Source organism: Pinus tabuliformis, chromosome X (genome assembly GCF_031772625.1).
Source record: "Pinus tabuliformis cultivar Carrire ecotype Pingquan chromosome X, CPIR1, whole genome shotgun sequence".
Taxonomy (NCBI): domain Eukaryota; kingdom Viridiplantae; phylum Streptophyta; class Pinopsida; order Pinales; family Pinaceae; genus Pinus; species Pinus tabuliformis.
Genome location: NC_142308.1, coordinates 1,472,213,055 through 1,472,235,881, shown reverse-complemented (window position 1 = coordinate 1,472,235,881; position 22,827 = coordinate 1,472,213,055). Strand labels below are relative to the sequence as shown.

General features: G+C 43.7%; 2 protein-coding genes across 5 annotated transcripts in view; one reads left to right on the top strand and one right to left on the bottom strand.

Moving 5' to 3' along the window:
• Positions 1-21,160, top strand: part of LOC149145558 (uncharacterized) — a 46,502-nt gene extending 25,342 nt beyond the window's left edge. The window contains exons 3-6 of the mRNA XM_089448676.1: positions 18,479-19,358; positions 19,473-19,614; positions 19,739-20,030; positions 20,705-21,160. Of these exons, the coding sequence (XP_089304802.1) occupies positions 18,479-19,358; positions 19,473-19,614; positions 19,739-20,030; positions 20,705-21,160 (1,770 nt within the window). The remainder of the gene's footprint in view (positions 1-18,478; positions 19,359-19,472; positions 19,615-19,738; positions 20,031-20,704) is intronic.
• LOC149145557 (uncharacterized) overlaps positions 1-22,827 on the bottom strand; it is a 398,828-nt gene that overhangs the window by 289,769 nt on the left and 86,232 nt on the right. The gene's annotated exons all lie outside the window — the stretch shown is intronic.

The window sequence follows — 22,827 nt, the reverse complement described above, 5'->3', positions numbered from 1 at the left end:
ATCATAATCTTTCCTTGCGTTGATCTTGTCCATCATCTTTTCCACTGCACTTATCAAAATGTCAAGCTTCACCTCTAGAGATGTTGATTTGGCCAGATCTATGTTTTTCATCTCTTCTTCTTTCAACCTTGCCCTTCGGATCAGCAGATGAGCCTCTACATTTACTGCACTGTTTTGCATCTCGTGAAGTGTTGCAATATTCCTTTCTCTCAGCTGAAACTCCATTTCCGGATCAAAGGCACCCGGATAATGCAAGAGAGCAGATCTAGGAGAAGGTCTTATATCAACTGGCATCGAATAATAAACTTGGTTAAATCTGGCTGAAAACTGTTGTACTGTCTCCCCTGGCAATCTTTTCAACTGGTTATACTCTTCTACAATTAAGAAAAGGTTCTGCCCGATCATCCACCTATCGAGAAAAACTTTGACGAACTGCTGGAAATCTGAGATGCTTGCATCAGGCAGGGCTTTGAACCAACTCTTCAATTTGGCTTGCAAAGAAAGAGCAAAAAGACTTATACTAACATCTTCTTCATCAACTTCAAAAAGATCTAGAAAATTCTCAAAATTCTGCACATGTTGCTCAGCGTTGACATTCTTACATTCACCATCAAACCTCGGCAAGTATAGATCATAGTTTTTGGGGAAAGCATGAAGAACAAAAGGTAAACAAGAGGTTTATACCGATCTGGAATTTTACAAGGCGTAGGGGTATGTACAGCAGGTATAGAATCAGTCTTGGTCTCTTGAGATTCATCAATTTGAAGATGGTCATCACAAAATTCAGAAAAAGGATCGTGATCAAGCTCAAAGGCATGCAAATCTTTGGTTTTCACACTTTTCAAAGGGAAGGAATCAAATGCAGGCCTGGGATCTTTTCTCAAGCATAGTATACTTTGCAAAGCCTTCTTGACATTCTTGGGAAAAGAGAAGAAAGAATTTATGACAAAGAACAAAATGTCTTGGATGAAATTCCAACTTGAATACCTGATCTGTCCATGTTGTCCTTTCATGTTTTTGCTGGTCAGGATCATCCTCCAGTGGAGTCTTTGGATCTGATCTCGAAAATGATTTTAGAGTCGCCAAGTGAATGATTTCAGCCTTTCAAGTGTCTGATCGTTGTCCACCATCAACAATCAGATCTGAACTTGATACATGTACTGGGGTAAAATGCAAATGAAGTGTTGTATTCACAAGCTCACGGAGATTGACTGAAGCAACGTTTATCTACTTCCGCTAATGCAAAGCAAAAGCGTTTCGAAGGCTACCTGGCATAACTTCAGGCTCCGTCTAAGACTTATGAAACAAACACATCAATCAACAGACAAGTTTGTTCTCCCCAGTATGGTCGCCAATATGTTAGCGCTTGAAATTTCACCTCAGGCTGAGAAAGGCAAACTACAAGGCAACATCAAACCACTTAGCCTCGTAGCTAGCCCTACGGGGCAAGAGAGGGCTCTCTCCGGTCTATCTCGGCAAAGATCTTCAATGGGCGAGATAACCAAAAAGGGAACACTGATTTTAGGCTAGTAAACTGATAAAAAGGTTTGAATTGGGAAATTTTAGGATTTTGGTGGAAAATCGGGGAAAGGCAATTTTGGGTGCGGGGATTGGACACAGTTTTTTGCAGGGGGTTCTTTGGGGCAAGGTAGGAGACTGTATTGATGCCTTTGAATTAAGTGAATGGATAGGAATGACCGGTGAGGAGCTAAAGAGAGCAAGAAACCTTCAAGAGTTCTCTTTAGACAGATGAAAACATAAATATTAAGCAAACTTAAAAGCAGAGCATGACAATCATGAATTCTACTTTAACACTTCATTCGCCTAATTTGCAGAAGGAAAAGTAAGATGATGAATCACATAACAAATTTACAAGTACAAAGAGAAACACACCATCAATACATGTAACCACAGGAATCCCAAAAAGGACTGCAAAACCCTGGTCTTTCTTCCTTTGCCAAAATTGCAAAGATACAATGAGTAATACAATAGAGCTTCTCCCTCAAGAGTCCAACCTCTCCAACCATGAAAATGATTGAGAAAATACATAATATAGACCATGCCAACCCATTCCCTAGCCTCTAGGGGTCGAGCTCATCCTTCTAGGAGCTGTTTCAAGCAATTCTAAATTGAGCACTAAAATCTAGGCAGTCAAAACAACTTGCCTCTATAAGCTAGGAAACCAATTCATTCATTAAATGTTTGCTGTTTCATGAATGAATCTTCTAGAGTAGGTAAATAAGTGTCATGTCAACATGAAAATACATTAATTACATCAAAGAGGGTGAAAAATCCCATCACAAGTCAAAACTGGTCAAAGCTGGCGAATTCCTGAGCTGTAGATGAATTCCTGTGAAAACTGCCCAACAGGTCGCGCCCTCTTTTTGAACGGGTCGCGCTACTTTGGAGCTGATTTTGAGGTACTTCCAGGTGTCCAAATGAGGCAAAAGTGGGCTTGTTGGAAAGGTCTGGATGTCTACTTTCCAACCCAAGTGGAATTTCTGAATTTGGTGGTCATTTGCCCCTCCAAAATTGCAATCTCCCAAGACTGCTTCCTGTGTGTCAAAAAGGTGGCAGAAAGTCATTTTTTGCTTGTTTTTTGACTTTCTGGAGGCCCAAAACTTGGTGAAATTTCTTGGCAATGGCTGAGCAAGTGTATCTTTGCATGACAAATCCAAAAATGCTGAGTTTTCCCAAAAAGAAGTTGCCCAACGAAAAGGTCGCGCGCCGTTGGTGGAGAAAACCTGTTTTTTGCCAAAAAATATCACAAATGACCAAAAATGCTCAAAATTTTTAGAATTTTGTGTTGGAAGTGAGTTATTTAACACCATGCTCCTTCAAGGAAGCCTCAGCCAAGATGTGGAGGGGATCGGGCCTTTTCCTTCGTTTTAGTGCTTTGGTCAGCAACCTCTCCAAATGAGCATTGACCTGGAGAAACATAGCCTCTCGAGAGATAAAATCCTCCCATGGGATACCCTGTTGTTTTGACTATTTAAATGTTGCTCCAAGGGGACAAAAACACAAGGAAGATGTTAGGGAGGGGGACTTTTGAAGGGATTTAGGGAAAATACATATGAAAGGGGAATTTAGGGAAGCAATTATGAAACATATACCATCACATAATCATATTTTGTAGGGGTTTCATAGGAGGTAGGGTTTAGGGACTTTGATATTTTTGGTAAGGAGATTAGGTGAAAATGACAAGGGAGATGGTTGGGATGTGGGGAAAAATGGGAGTGAAAGGGATGACCTTGAGAGCAGCAAAACAAAACCCTAGCTTTACTTGCACTTTGACATTTTTAAACAAAATACACATGAACTTCTCCTTTCAAATTGATGGCATTAAAACACATTTTCATGCTCATGCAAGCTTTAGCAAGCAATAAACCTTGATGATTAGAGGCCTACCTGCAACCTTAAAGAATTTTGGGGTCGTTTGGCAGTTTACAGGTGATTTTTTGTGGATGAATTCCCAACAGGTCGCGCCAGTGTATTTTCTCAACTGGTAAGACCCCCCTGACAGGTCGCGCGCACCCAACAGGTCGTGTGCTTTTGCAGGAGGCTTTTGGAGGCCTTCCGGTGTCGGAATCGGGTGCAGGATAGCTCGTTGAAAAGGACTTTGAGTCTACTTTCCAACCCAACTGGAATTTTTCAATTTGGAGTTCATTTGCCCTGTCAAAAATCAAATCTCCCAAGACTGGTCAAAAAGTGCCAAATGAGGCAGCCTCAAGGAAGAGTGCTGTTGCAGTCAACTTTTGAATGCCTCAAGGAAGATGTACGGTAAGAAAGACACTTTCCACGAAGGAAACAATGACATGACAAACCAGAAAGGAAAGTGATCAATGGATGGTGCCCTGCCTAGAAGAAGTTCGAACAAAGACTTCATGACATCAAGCAAGAAAGGAGATCAAGCAGTTGAAGGACCCACGAAGAAGAATTTGTTGATGAATGAAAGAGTCCCTAGTTAAAAGGGAGCTCTGACAAGTCCCTAATCAAGAGGGAGTTTTGAATCACCCTTATTACAAAGGAGTGACATTTATGTTTTTCCATCTCATGGGTCATGCACTAGACCAGGACTAACAGCCGTAAGTCTAGATGAAGGTCGTGAATGAAAATATAGACACAAGATAGACACAACATTCTTGTCTTCACTTGGGAAGAAAGAATGGGAAGATTGGGTTATCATCTGGCATCCGATACTCTTTGAGGATGTGTAGGGCATCCAAGACAAGAGTAGGCAAGAGGACCGATATTCTTTGAGGGCTGGGAACCCAAGATAAGAATAGTCCTAGAAGGTCATACTCAGAGAACACCCGGGTGGGTATGTACCTTGAGAGACAATGATGAAGGTGTCTATAAACCATTGGTCTCGCCAACATTGTAGCTCATGATCTCATAAAGAGATGGAGTTGTTAGTCAAGGCTTGTAATATGACAATGCTGATTGATATGATGCTATAACAGATGGATTGCAAATCCGTTTTCTCTTATGTGAATTCTTCAATATTGAAACATAATGAAACACCTTGTAACGTTGTATGAATACATCCCTAGTTAAGGGGGAGTGTTGAAGGAAATGTAACTAGGTTCAGTCTTCATAAATGTTATTTTGATATTTGTATTTATACAAGAAAAGAAATATTATTTTTATAATATATGTCAATGAGTTTCTTGCTCATTGAAATAGGTCTAGCACAAGATAAAGTGCTATAAGTGAGTCAAATAGTCAAAAGAAAATATTAAGACCTTAAGGGCATGTTGCATCATGTATATGTTTATATAGAAGTCAAAGAACTCTCCTCCAAGCAAAGTCAAGTCTCCTCCAAAGCAAAGGCACCATCAAATAGTCTCCTCCAAGCATGTGACACCATCAAAAGAAGCCAACTGAAGCTAAGACATCAAGTCGGCCTACAAACAACTAGTCGGCCTAAAGGAGGGACAACCCTCTATATATAGAGATTGTCCACTCCCTCAAAAGAACGCACTCACATCTCTGAAATCTGTGAAGTAAAGCACGCAAGTAAAGGGTAACGAAGGACAAAGGAGAGGTCTCCAAGTGCAGCGAAGAAGGTAAAGCCTAGACCGAAGTCAAGAGGACCATTTGTAGGGCAGCTGCAATTCACACGTGTGAGAAAAGGGAAGGCTTCCTACGGTCATAACAGCATTAGTATATCAGCATCACATCTCTCATTTGTATGGGCAAGAACATAGGGCTAAAGGGCCTCCCACCCAAGCGAAGAAGTAAGGAAGAATAGCGAAGGTAATAGGGTTGTTCTAAAGCCTATTACAGCCACACGTGCAAAGAGGAGGAGGTTGTCTCTACTAGTATAACAACCCTCCCATTACAATCATACAAGTTCGTTGGTTGAGAAGAGAAGGAAGGGATCATCATAAGGAAAGGGTTTCATCAAAGGTACCCCTTCTAGAGCATGTGCAACAAGGTTTATCAACAGTTGAAAGTAGAACGAAGTGCTGAAAGGAGGAGGACGAAGTGCTGGAGAACAAAGTGCCGAAATGAGAAAGAACTTGACTTGTGCTTGGAGGATATTCTTGTCGAGGGTTTGGCATTGATCAATAGAAGCTTCAATAAGAGAAATTCACAAAAAGGGTTTTCCTCTAAAGAGAAGAGAGGTTTTGGCCCTAACAGAGAGCCAACATCTTGTGTTCTTGCTCTTATGTTTTGGTAGCAGTTTGATGAAAGTTAAGTTTAGGTATGTTCTATGCTTAGAGCAATTTCTTTCAATTTTCATAGTTAGCTCAATATCTTTTCCAAATTAGCAATCACATCAACATTAAAGTAAACCGCAGATAGAACATAAACATAAATCGCAGAAGACAAGCCAAGACAAGAGGACACAAGATGTGGCGCTAGCCAGGGACAAACCCCAATGTGGGGAAACCCTTGATCAATTCTTCTTATATGTTCTCCAATAGTTCAGCAGAGAGAGAGAGAGAAAGATAGTACATTTACAACAGAAGTCAACACTTTGACTTATCTAGATAAGAGCATAGATCATCTCTAAGAAGATGATACATGAGATCAATTGAAGACATGCTACTTCAACTGATTCTCCAAGGTGACTCCTTCACCTATCATTGTGTTGAATCTCGTCATCATGCTGCACCTCACCATGTTGCACCATGCTGCACCCATCATCACAATGTTCGACCTCATGACCATGTTGTACACATCATACTACTGCACCTTATGTTGCACTGTTGTCCCATGTGCCATTGTTGCACCATGCTAGCCACTGTTGTCCTATGTGGCATACTGTTGTCCCACTATTAGTGACATAGCCATTCCATGTTTTCTTAATGTCCCATTGTTTCGCTGTTGTCCCACTCTCATCACAGCTTGCTATACCTTGCTATTGTCCCAATAGCCTTGCCATACCTTGTTGTTGTCCCATGTGTCTTAGCAGCACCATGTAGACCAGCTGTCCCATTTACTAGCACTGTTGTCCCTTCAACATTGTTGTTCCAAGTCTACCTACACAGCTACTTATATTATGACTGGTTAGGGTATCCGGCATACCTCACACACCTATCTATCAATCCACAAACAGCCCTCAAGGACTGCAACACACCTTCACAGTACACCTCCCCTAGGACGTTGTTGTTCTGGGCATGTTTGAGCCCTCAACCTCTCCACGTTGTCCCTATTTTGAGGTGGTTGGGACTATGGCCTACCACAGTCCCATGCTATCACCTACAGCCCACTCAAAACAGGCTTCCCTTACCTTTTTGCTGCCCTAAACATACCTGTGTTCATCCTTCTTCAACTCGGCCTCCAAACTCAGCTTCTCAACCCTCTAACGACAGCTCGGTTAGCCCTTATCTCCCTCACTGTCCTAGCCTTCTTGTTGCGGCTTCCATATAGTTACCTTTCTCCCTTAGTCAAGTTCCTTGGGCTCCTCAAGGACAACGTAAGGGTTGCCTTAGGATAGCGTTAGGGTTGCTTTCCAGGAATGCGTTAGGGGTGCCTTCTGATAGTGTTAGGGTTGCCTTCTAGGACTGCGTTAGGGCTGCCTTCGGATAGTGTTAGGGCTGCCTTCTAGGACTGCATTAGGGCTGCTTCGGATAGTGTTAAGGCTGCCTTATAGGACTGCATTAGGGATGCTTCGGATAGTGTTAGGGTTGACTTCTAGGGCTGCGTTAGGGTTGCTTCCTTGAGCTCCTTTAGGTCAACGCATAGAACCCTTCCATCGCTTCATTGGTCTGCCTTCTTTGTTCAGGCTAGGGCAACCTCTTTTCCTCCAACATCTAGGGCTTCCACTCCTAGAATTCTCTTCCACTAAAACCCAAGACAAGTGGAGAGAAATCAAGATAGAAGTGTGTGTGAAATGACTCTCAAGTCATCTTCTTTTATACTAAAACGTTGAGCACATGTGGGGTTTATTAGGTTTCTAGCCGACCTTGTCAAAATTTCTTATAACACAAATAAATTCATAACTCCATGAATACTTATCGGAATCGGTTTATCTTTAGATCAATCCTGCACCTCTCGATGAGAGGGATCCAAGAAAAATATCAGCTGCCATAAATAAGATGACCCACATGGAGTTTGGCCCTAGTTGCTAATTTTAAGAATCCCTCTCAACTAGGGAGAACTCCATTCGCTGATCCATCTGTCTGATTGTATTATCTCTGCCATCAATGCCCTACACTGCTCTGCTCTGCTGAACCATGAAGAAGAAGAATTGGTCGAGAATGTCTCATACCAATCTCTACTAACCCAAAGTCAGTTCCATATGAAAAGAGTGTGTCATACTACTCTTATTGATCCCAGATCAGTTCCAAGAGAGTGAGTCATATCACTCTTACTAACCCGAAGTCAGTTTTATTGATCCCAAATCAATATCACAATAGAGTGTCTCAAAATCCCAGATCAGTTTCATTGATCCCAGATCAATGGAGGTCAACCTAGGATAGGGAGTACGGTAGATACAACGATGCGTCCATCGATAGTACTACTATGGTCCCTAACCCCATTTCCCTGCTCATTGGCCAAATGAAAGGTACTTCCCATGAGTCCGAGACTGCATGGGTAGGATGCCTCGACAGGAGAACCACTCATCCTGTCCCTAAGTCACCATGGGGTATCACAGGGGAAGGTTGAACCATTCACCCTGTACACAGCGCACCATTAAGGGAGGGTGAGTCGCCCTATGGTCACTTGCTGCTCCAAGAAGTACTCCAAGCCCCCTGGAGCTCTTAGAGCACAATGCATGCATCATGCAGGACCCTCATAAGAAGGGTCTCTCAACGACTCCAAGTCGTTCGGAAAAGTCACAAATTTGACCTTTCCCCGGGGCTTTGACAGAATGTCTGCAACCTGTACATCAGTCTCAATGCGATGGAGCCTCCTTGCTCATCGACATACCATATCCCAAATAAGGTAGTATCTGATGTCTATATGTTGGAGCAATCATAGAATACGGGATTCCTCGACAATCGAATCCCTCCCCAGGTTGACACAAAGGATCACGGTGGTATCCATCATGTGTACAAACAGCTCGCTGAAGAGCTTCCACAACCAAGCAGCTTCACACGAGATCATACTCGTAGCTATGTATTCGGTCTCAACAGTGCTTACAGCAACCGACTTCTGCTTCCTACTCATCCAGGATATCGAACAAAACCCAAAGAGAGTCAACGCTCAGAAGTGCTCTTGAGATCCTCCACACTGCCTGACCAGTCAGCATTCGAATAATCATGCAACTTCACATTTCCAGCAGTGTATCTCAATCCATGAGAGATTGTACCTTGAATATATCTCATAAGATTTTTGGCACCAATTTAGTGAGGCTCAACCATATATGAGCTCACCATGCTAAATGCAAAACATATATCCAGACGGAAGTTCACCAAGAACATCAATGCGAATGAGTTTATGGAACTCAGAGGCATTTCCCAAATCTGGTCCGGCATCACTACCACATAACTTCTGAAAGTTAAGCTCCATCGAGGTAGTCACGGGCTTGCAGTTCACTATTCCAAATCTGGAATCCAACTCCCTCTTACTTCTGCAAATGAGAGGGTCTACACGTATCAAAAAGAGGTCATCCTTACAAGGTGCCGATATGAGAGGTCTATCATCCATAACCTTCAAGCAATGGTTTGGATCGGCTTCACTCCTAGTGAATCTCAGCTTCATCAGACAGTTATCAATCCTCTCATACTACGCCCGAGATGTTTTGCTTCAAGCGATAGAGGGCTTTCTTCCACCTGCATACATGAGATTCCTGATCATGAATCTCAAACCCCTTGGGTTGTTCCAAGCCTGTGGACCTGCTATATGAGGGGAATGGTCCCCTTGTAAGGTTTTTCCTTCGATACATCTCAAACATGTACCTTCATGCTCTTCTTGAAGTCAAGCATCCATGTCACCATCTAACTCACGTCAAGTAGGGTCCCATAATAAGTAGACCTCAGGTGCTATAGATCAGATGTGTCGACTGACATGGTCCTCAATGGACCATCCTGCAGCTTGATACAAATTGCAAACCTTGAACTCAAAAGCATCTTTGAAAATTCCATTTTCAAACACGTACCTTTCCATCGATGAATGCCACCCTGAAATCTTTGACTTCCATTGCCAAAATGGACACCAGGTTCTTCTTGCAATCAGGTACATAAAAGAGATTTTGTAAATGAATCAAGTTACCCTCATTCACTTGAGAGGTAACATTCCCTACACCCTTTCCGAGATAGGTGGCATCAACTCCAAGTATAATCCCATGATTGTTTCCATCTCTACCAAATTAGAGAGAGCACCCTTCTATCCGATGAAGTGTCTGGGGTTCCTTGCTTTCTTTAAAGAGTCGGCTATTTCCTTGATGACCTGCATTCCTTCGATCATGTCCCTGGAATGATTGTCATCATCATCAAGTGATGTATCCCTACCATTCGGACACTTCCTAGCATAATGGTCGAACTTATTACAACCAAGGCATCTGCCTTTCCTTCCACCGTTAGATCTGGAATTCCCATTGAAGTGATCTTTAGGTAGGCCATCAAAAGCTTTCGTTGCACCATTCTAATAATATTCTCTGCCTCGATTTCACCCTTGGTGAATTTGAAGAGGGATGAGGAATCCATTGTTCCTTTTATCCTTTCCCAACTGTCTTTGGTGATTGCTCTTTCACTCTTGCTTAGGTTTTGTCTTCACCTCACCTCTGATACCATGTTAAGTTTAGGTATGTTCTATGCTTAGAGCAATTTATTTAAATTTTCACAGTTAGCTCAATATCTTTTCCAAATTAGCAATCACATCAGCATTAAAGTACACTGCACATAGAACATAAACATAAATCACAGAAGACAAGCCAAGACAAGAGGACACAAGATGTGGCGCTAGCCAGGGACAAACCCCAATGTGGGAAAACCCTTGATCAATTCTTCTTATATGTTCTTCAATAGTTCAGCATATAGAGAGAGAGAGAGAGTACATTTACAATAGAAGTCAACACTTTGACTTATCTAGATAAGAGCATAGATCATCTCTAAGAAGATAATACATGAGATCAATTGAAGACATGTTGCTTCAACTGATTCTCCAAGGTGACTCCTTCACCTATCATTGTGTTGCATCTCGTCATCATGTTGCACCTCACCGTGCTGCACCCATCATCACAATGTTGGACCTCATGACCATGTTGTACACCATACTACTGCACCTTATGCTAAATTGTTGTCCCATGTGCCATTGTTGCACCATGCTAGCCACTGTTGTCCTATGTGGCATACTATTGTCCCACTGTTAGTGACATAGCCATTCCATGTTTGCTTACTGTCCCATTGTTTTGTTGTTGTCCCATCACAGCTTGCTATACCTTGTTGTTGTCCCAATAGCCTTGCCATACCTTGCTGCTGTCCCATGTGTCTTAGCAGCACCATATAGCCCAGTTGTCCCATTTACTAGCATGGTTGTCCCTTCAACATTGTTGTTCCAAGTCTACCTTCACTACTGCTTATATTAGGTATCTAGCAGACCTCACACACCTATCTATCAGTCCACAAACAGCTCTCAAGGACTGCAACACACCTTCATAATACACCTCCCCTAGCACGCTGTTGTTCTAGGCATGTTTGAGCCCTCAAACTCTCCACAATGTCCCTATTTTGAGGTGGTTGGGACTGCGGCCTACCACAGCCCCACGCTGTCACCTACAGCCCACTCAAAACAGGGTTCCCTTACCTTTTCGCTGCCCCAAACATACCTGCGTTCATCCTTCTTCAACTCGGCCACCAAGCTCAGCTCCTCGGCCCTCAAACGGCAGCTCGGTTAACCCTTATCTCCCTCACTGTCCTAGCCTTCTTGCGGCGGCTTACATATAGTTACCTTTCTCCCTTAGTCGAGTTCCTTGGGCTCCTTAAGGACAACGTTAGGGCTGCCTTAGGATAGCGTTAGGGCTGCCTTCCAGGACTGCATTAGGGCTGCCTTCGGATAGTGTTAGGGCTGCCTTCTAGGACTGTGTTAGGACTGCCTTCAAATAGTGTTAGGGTTGCCTTCTAGGACTGTGTTAGGGCTGCTTCGGATAGTGTTAGGGTTGCCTTCTAGGACTGCATTAGGGCTGCTTCCTTGAGCTCCTTTAGGTCAACGCATAGAACCCTTCCATCGCTTTGTTGGCTTGCCTTCTTTGCTGTGGCTAGGGCAACCTCTTTTCCTCAAACGTCAAGGGCTTCCACTCCTAGATTTCTCATCCACTAAAACCCAAGACAAGTGGAGAGAAATCAAGATAGAAGTGTGTGTGAAATGACTCTCAAGTCATCTTCTTATATTAAAACGTTGAACACATGTGGGGTTTATTAGGTTGTTGGCCGACCTTGCCGAATTGTCTTATAACACAAATAAATTCATAACTCCATGAATATTTATCAAAATCAGTTGATGTTTAAATCAATCCTGCACCTCTCGATGAGAGGGATCCAAGAAAAATATCAGATGTCATAAATAAGATGACCCGCATGGAGTTTGGCCCTAGTTGCCAATTTTAACAATGAAGCACACACACATGCATTAATAAGAAGAAGAAGAAGATTAAACTAACAAGAAAAGGTAAAAAGGCTCCACAAATTGTTATCAAGTAACGAAGAATCAGACTACACCTAATTTGCCCTAGATTCTTCAACAAGAAGATCATACTCAGTGAACACCCGGGTGGAGTATGTACCTTGAGAAACAATGATGATGGTGTCTATAAAGCATTGGCCTCGCCAACATTGTGCTCTGATCTTGTGGAGAGATAGAGTTGTTAGTCAAGGCCTTGCTATGTGACAATGTTGGTGTAATATTCCTAATTAGCCATGGCTAATTGGGATATTCGATTTTGCTCAATTTTGCCTTCTATAGTTATTTATAAATAAAAAGGTAAGGAAAGGGGGGACATAACTCACTTTTTGAATAAAGTCACTCCCTAGTAGCACAACGTTGTAAGTTAAAGGGGAGCCAAGGGGGCCAAAGGACTGCGTAGAGTAGGGGGGCCACGTAGACACTTGGAGGGACTGTGCAGATGGAGAAGGAGCACGTGGCAAGAGAGGGGCTATGTTGGAGGAGGTGGGCCTTAGGGTTTTGAGAGAGGCCAATGCTATAAAGGAGAGAGGAGCCTCCTCATTTGGGCATCAGATTATGTTGCATTTGAGCTAGTCACTTCGACTTAGAGCACGCTGGATGTTTAGCCTGTTTGCAGCACTATTTAGTGCATCGAGTGTCTCTGTTCGGAGATCTCACCCTTAGCCCCGGGGGACTTCGAGTGCCTGCTTAGGCAAGGTAGTTTCATCAATATTTTATAAGAGGAGCGATCTCTGGAGTTGAGGAGGAACTGAGCATTTTGATGACTGCGCAGTCTTGATAGGGGAGGACGCAGTCTCTTTTGGTAGGAGCTACGGATTGGGTTTATGTGGAGGATTTGAGCTTGGAGATTGAGCAGGGGATCAACCTGTGCATATTGGAGGATTTTTGCAGAGTCTTGGGTAGAGTTTTGGAGGATTTTCTTCAAGGGCAGCGCGGAGCCTTGAGGGATAGCGTAGATCCTCAATGGGGTGATTTTTGGGGGTCAGCTATTTTAGAAAAGCTTTCTAGGCTTTTCTGGGTTTATTGAGCAGAGATTGATTCCAAAATTTCAACATTTTCTGAGGGGAACATCAACAAATCCTCACTTGATTCCAGCAGTAGCAGTAGCACAACAGTTCTCCGGCAACTTGGACGCAGTTCAGAGAGAGGCCATTTCCTTACCATTCTAAGTGTATTTCTTCACTTGCCTTGTGAAAGTCGAGGTGCTATCTGTCTGATCACCTCTTGTACTCTTCCCATTACTCAGTATAATAAAATGGCCTAGTATTTCTCTTTGCATTTCTCGAGTATCTGCTTATATTCCATGTATACATTATTGTATGTTGCACTACTATTATTTTTGTTTTATCTCTTTGAGCACCTTGGCTACTATATTGCTTGTGTTTGAGGGATACCCTTGAGAGGGGATATTACAGTGGTATCAGAGCATAGATCTGGCTCAGACTGTGAAGCTAGAAGTCTATGACGCCGAGGGAGAAGCCCTACATCTGTTATAGAGGTAGGAAATACAGAGATATTGAGCGTAGGTTGGAGAACACCTAAGGAGAAGGAGACTGTGTTCAGGTGGTGGACACAAAACAGGAGGAGCCTGTGGTGAACACAGAACAAGAGAATCTTGTGGTGGACACAGAGCAAGAGGATCCGATGGCAGATGAGGACGAGAAGAGATTTGTAGACATGCTCCTCAAATCAGTGCAGGATCTGTCGAGGCAGATCGAGGTGATGGGGCAGAGATTCACGGCAGTGGAGGCTACACAGCATGAGAACCCACGGGTTTTCCAGGTTGGTGAGGGATCGGATACATCCCACCATTTACCAGAGAAGGGTGCCACTCAGCGTGATACTACTCAGCAAATGGCCTCACATGCCCCTACACGCTCTACCATGCCCACTTTCCTAGGAGCAGACACGGGGGTTGGAGCCCAGCAGGAGGCAAAGCCCGATCATATGGGCGATTATTTTGCAGAGTACCAGGCCTATGGGCAGGATGCTCTTTCATTTAGAGACTTTGTTCAGCTCCAGCGGGATAGTAGACCCCGCGACCATCACAGAGGATACCGGCATTATCATGATGGAGACACCCACCGCACAGCTAGTAGATTCCACTTGCCTACGTTTGATGGCTCATCAAATAGTTCGGCAAAGTCTTGGGTGGAGAAGCTGGACATCTATTTCTAGCTTAACCAGATGTCGAAGACAGAGGCCATCAAGGTGGCGACATTACATTTGAATGGTGAGGCCTAGGACTGGTGGTTCCATGGGATGGTTACACTCGGACACTCCACAGTGACGACATATGCCGAGTTCACTAGGAGATTGATAGAGAGGTTTGACTGAGGGGATCTGTAACAGCACTTTGTTGAGCTGACGAGGCTCAAACAGACCAGGAACCCAGAGACCTACATTGTAGACTTCTTAAGGGTTTTAGTGATGGTGCGAGATCTATCCGCGGCATCGAGGATCTACATGTTTGTTGAGGAGTTGGCAGAGCCACTTCGGGGTCTAGTCAGATCCACTAGACCAGCCACACTCCAAGATGCTATTAGCAGGACCTGGGACTTACAGGATGCCTTACCCAAGACCCGGACACCTTACCCCCAGAGATAGGCTTTCCAGCCTAAGGGGAGGGATGTGAGGATTCCGCCTCCAAAGGGGAATCCAGGACAAGCACAGATTGATGATGATGCCAAGAGGGAGCTGAAGAAGAAGCGGTTGTCCTTTACCTGTCAGGACTCGTGGGCACCGGGACATAGATGTGCTACTAGCAAAGCACATTTTATTGAGGTCTTCTCCGAGAGCAGCGGGGAAGAGGATGAGGAGGATGATGTGGAGGCAGGATATAGTCATGCCATGCAGGATCCTTTGCCACCTCCACCACCAGCAGTAGGTGGTGCAGCTTTTGCACCTACCGGAGGAGCCCTTGCAGCATTGCAAGGAGTTCCCAAGTATTTGACGTTGCGCGTACGGGGGACAGTACGTGGCCAGCGAGTACCAGTTTTGGTTGACAGTGGGGCAACCCACAACTTCATCGATGCACAGACGGTTGAGCGGAGAGGTATACAAACAGAGAGCTCCGATGGCTTTTCAGTTTTGGTCCCAGGAGATCAAACCATAGTGTGTGCTCGTTATGTCCCAGAGTTATCAATGACGATGGGCACCTACACACTGACTGATCACTCTAAGGAAGGTCACGACAGATTGGAAGGCCCTAGAGACGGAGTGGGATGATGAGAAGACAGGGAGGCATGAGAAGATACGGGGACAGCACACATATTCGCCTCAAACTGTTTCGGCTCATCAAATGGGGGCAGTGTTCCGGAAGGGAGACATAGAGTGGCCAGTGGAGCTACGTGCATCAGAGGCAGGGACTACAGGGCAGACAGTGCACCCAGAGATACAGTCCATCCTTGACCAATATGCCACAGTGTTTAAGGCGATTCCGCCAGGACAGCCACCGGACCGGGGGTTTGAGCACACCATTAAGCTTGAGCAGGGCATACAGGCAGTGATTCCTGCCCCCTATAGGCATCCCAAGGCCTATCGAGATGAGATTGAGCGGGCCATTCAGGAGTTGCTGGCTCTTGGGCACATTCGGCCGAGCACGAGTCCTTTTGCTTCTTCCGTGGTGTTGGTGAAGAAGAAGGATGGCACATTGAGGATGTGCATTGACTACAGGGCCCTAAACAAGAAGACCCTGAAGAACAAGTACCCCATACCCAGGATCAATGAGTTGATGGATGAGTTGAGAGGAGCACGGTTCTTCTCAAAGATTGATTTGAGATCTAGGTACCATCAGATTTTCGTGAGGGAGCAGGACATTCTCAAGACCACCTTCAGGTGTCACTATGGGCACTTTGAGTTTTTGGTGATGCCCTTCGGGCTAACCAACACCCCAGCTACATTCCAGTCCTGCATGAATCACATCTTCCGTAGTCACTTAAGGAAGTTTGTGTTGGTGTTCTTTGATGATATTCTTATTTACAGCAGGACTTGGGAGGAGCATCTCCAGCACATTGAGACAGTGTTGCGCATCTTGGAGGAGCAACAGTTCTATGCCAAGCTCTCCAAGTGTGAGTTTGGGTTGACGAAGATGTTGTACTTGGGACACATCATAGGAGTGGATGGAGTGAGAGTCCACGAGGAGAACATTAGGGCCATCAGAGATTGGCCGGAACCGAGGAACGTGACAGAACTTCGGGCATTCATTGGCATTTGTACTTACTACCGGAAGTTCGTCAAGAGTTTCTCATAGCTTTCTGCACCCCTGATAGATCTAACAAGGAAGGGGGCATTCAGTTGGTCGGATACAGCGCAGCGAGCCTTTGACAGGCTTAAGGAGGTTATGAGCAGCTACCCAGTGCTTGTATTGCCGGATTTTTCGCAGCCCTTTGTTTTGGAGTGTGATGCGTCAGGAGAGGGGATTGGCGCAGTGTTGATGCAAGGAGGTGACCCTATAGCCTTTGAGAGCCGGAAGCTCCTTCCGCATGAGAGGTTGTATTCTATATACGACAAGGAGATGCTGGCCATTATGCATGCATTGGCCAAATTCCAGCAGTATTTAGTGGGTAATAGGTTCAGGGTGAGGATTGATCACAACAGCCTCAGGTTCTTTTTGGAGCAGAAACAGCTACAGGAGAGGCAACAGAAGTGGATCAACAAGATCCAAGCAGCAAGAATGAGCTGAGGAGGAAGGGACTTTGCTTCATCTACAAGGGACCTTAGGGACCTGACCACTCATGCTTGAGTGACACTAAGGATATGACAGAGGTAGAGCAGGAGGAGATTCCTTCTGACTTTCAAGGTGAGGATTCTTCTTTGGACGAGTCCATGGGTTCATACAAGGATGCCTGTGAGGAGCATGACTCGCAGTGTTGCACACATCGCGATTTAATCGCGATAAAATCGGAAAATCGCGATTTTTTCAAAATGCCGATTCAAATCGCGATTTTTATCCAAAAAATCGGCGGAAATTTTTTTTAACGATTTTTATCGAAAAAATCGCGATTTTTTAAAAAATCGCGATTTTTTCGAAAAAATCGCGATTTTTAAGGAAAAAATCGCGGGAGGCGCGGGCAGCGGGGGTTTTATATGTAAAATCGATTTTTTGTTTATTCATTCAGCAGTCCGCCGCGGAGGAGAAGGAGGAGAAGGAGAAGAAGGGAGGGAGAGGGTTGCCGTCGCTTGTGGGAGCCGATTTTAGGAGGAATCCAAGCCAAGATCGCGAATTTGTCCATAAACCAGGTATGTAGATTAATTTTTTTTTGTTTTGGTTCTCTAAAAACTTTGTTTTTCATTGTTTTTAAAGAATTTTTAGAAATTTTTCATTGATTTGGGATGGGTTATTTGTTATGACTATGAGAACCAATTTTTGATTTTTATTTTCTCATTTTCTTTAAACATTGTTTATTTTTTTTGATTTTTCATTGTTTTTTGGGTTTAGAAATTCAAATTGGGATTTTGGAAATAATTAGCTTGTAATTTTGCAAATGCTAAATTGTAATTTGTATTTACTATTTACTATTATCATTTATGTAATCCTAAATTCCTATTTCCTAATCCTTATTTTTCCATAGGTTTGCAAATTCAAAATTCAAAAACAAACATGCCAAGGAAATTGGATCCTTTCTGGGAATATGGTGACCCTAAAACTCCGAATGATAGACAAAACTTGATTTGCAAGTTGTGTGGAAAGGAAATATTCGGGGGGGTGTACAGGTTGAAGTTCCACCTTGCACAAATCCCTGGACGTGATGTGGGGCCCTGTCTAAAGACAAATGCTGAAATTATCCAAAAAGCCATGAGAGCATTGGGAGAATTAGAGCACACTAGAGACGCCAAAGAAGAACTCAAAAGGCAACTAAGAAGGTCAGTTGAAGGAAGTGGGCCAAGTGGCACAGGTTCTACTGCAGCGTCAGTCAATCCGTTTGCTGCATCATCATATTTTGTTCCTCGAACCACACCTGGTTCACAACCAACTATCGGTTCAATGATGAAAAGAACTGAAAAAGAAAAAGCTGACAAGTTGATGACAAAATTTCTCCTCTGGAGTGATATTCCTTTCAGCATTATAAGGAATAATCCATTTTTCCAACCTACTCTTGATGCTGTTGCCAGTGTTGGCCCGGGGTACAAACTCCCTTCTCTTCATGATTTCAGAGGCCGGCTTCTTCAAGATGAAAAGCGTGACTGCACCCAAAGATTGGAGGATTTTAGGGCATCATGGGCACAAACAGGATGCACTGTTATGTCAGATGGTTGGACTGACCAAAAGGGGAGAACCCTTATAAACTTCTTGGTTAGTTGTCCCTTGGGGACTATGTTTATCAAATCTGTTGATGCAACTCATCAAATCAAAGATGCAAAAAATTTATGTGATTTGCTGGATGTGTTTATTTTGGAGGTGGGTGCAGAAAATGTTGTCCAAGTCATAACGGACAACGCTGCAAATTATGTTGCTGCTGGTAGATTGCTTATGGACAGGCATCCTACTTTATTTTGGACACCTTGTGCTGCCCATTGTATTGATTTGATGTTAGAGGACATAGGGAAAATTCCCTTTGTCAAAGAGGCTGTTGACTCATCAAAAACCATCACAAAATTTATTTACAATCACACATCTGTGCTTAGCTTGATGAGAAAATGCACCAACAACAAAGAGTTGGTGCGCCCCGCCATTACACGGTTTGCGACGAGTTTCATATCTCTTCAATCCCTCTTGAATTCTATGTGGGATTTGAAGAGAATGTTTGTTTCAGAGGAGTGGCGTTCTTCGCCAATGAGCCGCAAACCAGAAGGAGAGGCCGTCTGCAGACTTGTTTCATACCAAGAAGACTTCTGGGCGGGAGTGCAGGAGGTGTGCGCTGTCACAGAACCTTTGGTAAAGGTTCTTCGGTTGGTAGATGGTGAGAAGCCCGCAATGGGCTATTTGTATGAAGCCATGGATAGGGCCAAAGAAGCCATTCGGTCCTACTATGATGACAAGGGAGATGATGGGTTCCAGAGACAACTCCTTCTATGGAAGGTCATTGATGAGCGATGGAACAACACACTCCATCGTCCCATTCATGTTGCTGGCCTTTTCCTGAACCCTGCATTTTCTTATGCATGTGGGTTTAATTTTGATGTTGAGGTCGTGGAAGGATTATTAACCTGTGTCCAGAAGATGGTGAAAACTCCAGAAGAACGTATGGAGGTCTCTAGACAAATTGAGCAATATAAGTTGTCAGGTGGCACATTTGGCTTTGAGATGGCTATCAATGATAGGACGGTTAAAATCCCAGGTATTTTTTAGTTTGTAGTATGTACTTTGTAACTTTGTTTCAAATTTCATTGTTTCTTCAAATTCCATTTTTTTCTTATGTTTATTTAAAATTTTCTTTGTAATTTTGTTGTAGACGCATGGTGGAAGATGTATGGTGGCAGAGTACCCCTTTTGCAAAATCTTGCCGTGCGCATCCTCAGCCAAACATGCAGCTCCTCGGGATGTGAGCGCAATTGGAGTGTATTTGAAAAAATACACAACAAGAAGCGCAATAGGTTAACACTTAAACATTTAAAATATTGCAAATTTCCAAATAAATTTTTGAATTCATTAAAGTTTTAAACAATATTTTTTTTATAATATTAATTATTAATTTATTATTTCATGAACTTTGTACAGGTTGGAGTCCCATAGACTTAATGACATGGTCTATGTCTACTACAATCTTCGATTGTGGGTGAAACAACTAGAGAAGACACCTGATACGGAAGCCATCTCATTGGATGGGATTGACACCACTGCTGAATGGAGGGTTGAGACCGAGAGGCCTCTCATGGATCCCACTGAGGATTGGTTAGTGCAGGATGAGGGGGAGGAGGAGGGGGAGGAGGAGGAGGAGGAGGAGGAGGAGGAGGAGCAGGAGCAGGAGCAGGAGCAGGAGGAGGAGGAGTTGGAGGAGCAGGAGGAGGAGGTGACACCGCCTACCCGGGCTACCCGGGCTACCACTACCACCAGTAGAGGACGTGGTCTCCGTCCACCTCAGCCTCTTGTAGCTGCTACTACTAGTTCTTCAGCTTCTAGAGCACGTCAGACTCCACTGCCATTTCCACCACCACAGGCACCAGCTTCTACATCTAGAGGGAAAGAGAAAGCTGTGCCATATTCTCGCAAGAGGGGCAGAGGAAATCAATAGGATTAGACTTTCATTTTATTGTATATGACATTATGACATGATGAGATACATTATCATATTTTTTGTTGATATTTTGAGGCTGAGTTGGACTTGGGACTCAGGACTTACTATTCAGGACATGATTCAATGTTATGTGTGATTTTAGCGCTAGAAATGATATTGAACATCTTATATATTAGTTTTTTTATCATATTTATGTGTCAATGTATTTATTTTATGTTGTAGATGGTTTAGATATTAAAAAAATTGAAAAAAAATGAAAAAAAATGAATATTTTTGTGCCAAACGATTTTTTCCGATTTTTTCCCGATTTTTTCCCGATTTTAACGATTTTTCCGATTTTTTCCCGGCGCCGATTAAATCCCGATCGCGATGTGTGCAACATTGAGCATGAGTCATGTGGAGTTATTAACAGCAGGCCATATTTATATTCTAGTGTGTATGATGAGCAGTCAATGGACCCCATGAAAGACACTCAGGATAATGAGTCACCAGTGATGATTCAGCATGAGCTGTATATGGTGGAGCATGAGTCAGTTGAGGAGGATGATGTGCACAGTATGGACGATGAGCCTTTTGGGGAGAGCCAGTTGGAGGTTCATATTGAGCTCGTGATGGATGAGCAGCCACCCTTGGGGTCAGCCATTGATGAGGAGCAGACAGATGGACAAACAACTAGTAGTGTGGCAGTATTTGCAGACACTTGTCCTCCAGAGGTGTTTGAGGCTGACATGGTAGTTTTGTTGGAGGCTAGTAGACGGCAGGAGCGTGGAGTTTCCAATCAAAGGAGGGAGGAGTTGTTGGCGATAGTGGTGCATCCATCTTTGAGCCTACCCATTGATGAGGTGCAGGTAGGTGCAGTGGCAGCCAGTAGAGCCGCAATATTGCCAGACCGCAACCCTCTCTAGGAGTACATAGATAGGGCTTGTAGCACATCTTGCCCGCTTTTTCCTATTATAGAAAGACGAGAAAGCTTCCTCAAACAGATCTTGTTGATGGACCGGATAGAGCAGCATGAGTTGAGCATGGGCCGGCGGCAGCATAGTAGACTTATTCCATACATAGGTGTCCATGCATTCGATTCTTGTAACGAGATAGATTAGAGGGAGATCATGAGTTGGTATCTTGTTGATGGAGTATCATTCTTAGTCTGGGGCACAGTACAGCAGGAGCCCTTAGATGAGAGGGTTACTACATGTTTCAGTGGGCAGTGGGATGTGGACCAATAGTTCATCAGTATTTTAGTAGCATTGACCCAGCGTTAGCAGAGTGGGGTTGACCTCGGCCTATGCCAAAGGTTGGATTAGAAAGAAGTGATGAGTTGGTATTCGCTTGATGGAGTAGCAGCTATAGCCGAAGACGGAGCATAGTCAGAGCCATGGGATTGGGGCGATGATTGGCCATGGTGGCATTGGGATCCAGGTGGATCTACTGGTAGCAGGTTGAGTCAAAGATGGGCATGGGATCTAGGTATTGAGGGATCCAGTCATGTTTGGATTGCTTGGAGGCATGATGTGGACTAGTGGTTCATATGGGATCCTGGTATCAGTTTGCAGATACCACTACAGTGGACAGGGGCGGATTGCTTGAGGGCAAGCAATCTTGGGGTGGGAGGATTTGTCATGTCTCCATTTTTAGTTTCCTCTAAAGTACAACCAGGTGGATTTCCAGGCACTAGAGGGCAAGATCATGGGAGCAGGTTTATGTCATCGGGGGTTCCTAGGGATTTTTGAGGAGTTTTTATGGGATTCAATGGCATTCGCTTGGCATATTCCATCATTCACACAGTTTTCCTTTCGTTCTGTTGCATTCCGCCAACTTTCAAAAAATAGCATTATTATGGGGCCTAACTTAATTAATTATGGTCGAAGTGGCATTCTGGGAAGATGAATTGATGGAACACCTCAGTGTAATAGCTTGTTGGAACCATAATGAGAAGATCTACAGGATGGGATGCTAAAAAGTGAATTTCAGTGGTCAGATAGAGTATGGTGGCCAATTTACCATTTTCCCACATTAAAAATATATTTTAATTGAGGGAAATGTGCTCAATTATTAAAATAATAATAAAATAGGAGTTTCTAGAGGGATCCAATAGATCTATAAAAAGAGGAGGAGGCCATTAGAGGACATTCTAGATTTGACATTTCTTCTTGTATGAGAGGTTGAGAACCTACTTCTCTACTTCATTGGTAGCCCCAGGACAGAAACCTTCAGGTGTGCTAATGGGTGTTGGACGAAAACCCAGCACTCTTGAGGAGATTTCACTCAGAAATCTCACAGTGCTTCACTGGAGTTTGGACAGAGCATTTTTGCGGTAGCAGGTTTGCAGCAGTGTTCTCACTGGGCCATCTACATCATTGCCAAAGTCATTCATCAGGCGGGTCAGAGATCTTTTCTGGGTTTTGATCCGCTTGCTTGGCAAGCTCAAGTTCCACTATTCTTTCATGTTGACGTACTCGTTTCAGTGGATTAATAAAATGGCTCAGTGATTTTATTGGCATCTTTTTGTGTATCAATTTGTTGGTTGTGTGTCTATTTACGATTATTTGTTGTTCAAGTCCATTTCTGGTAT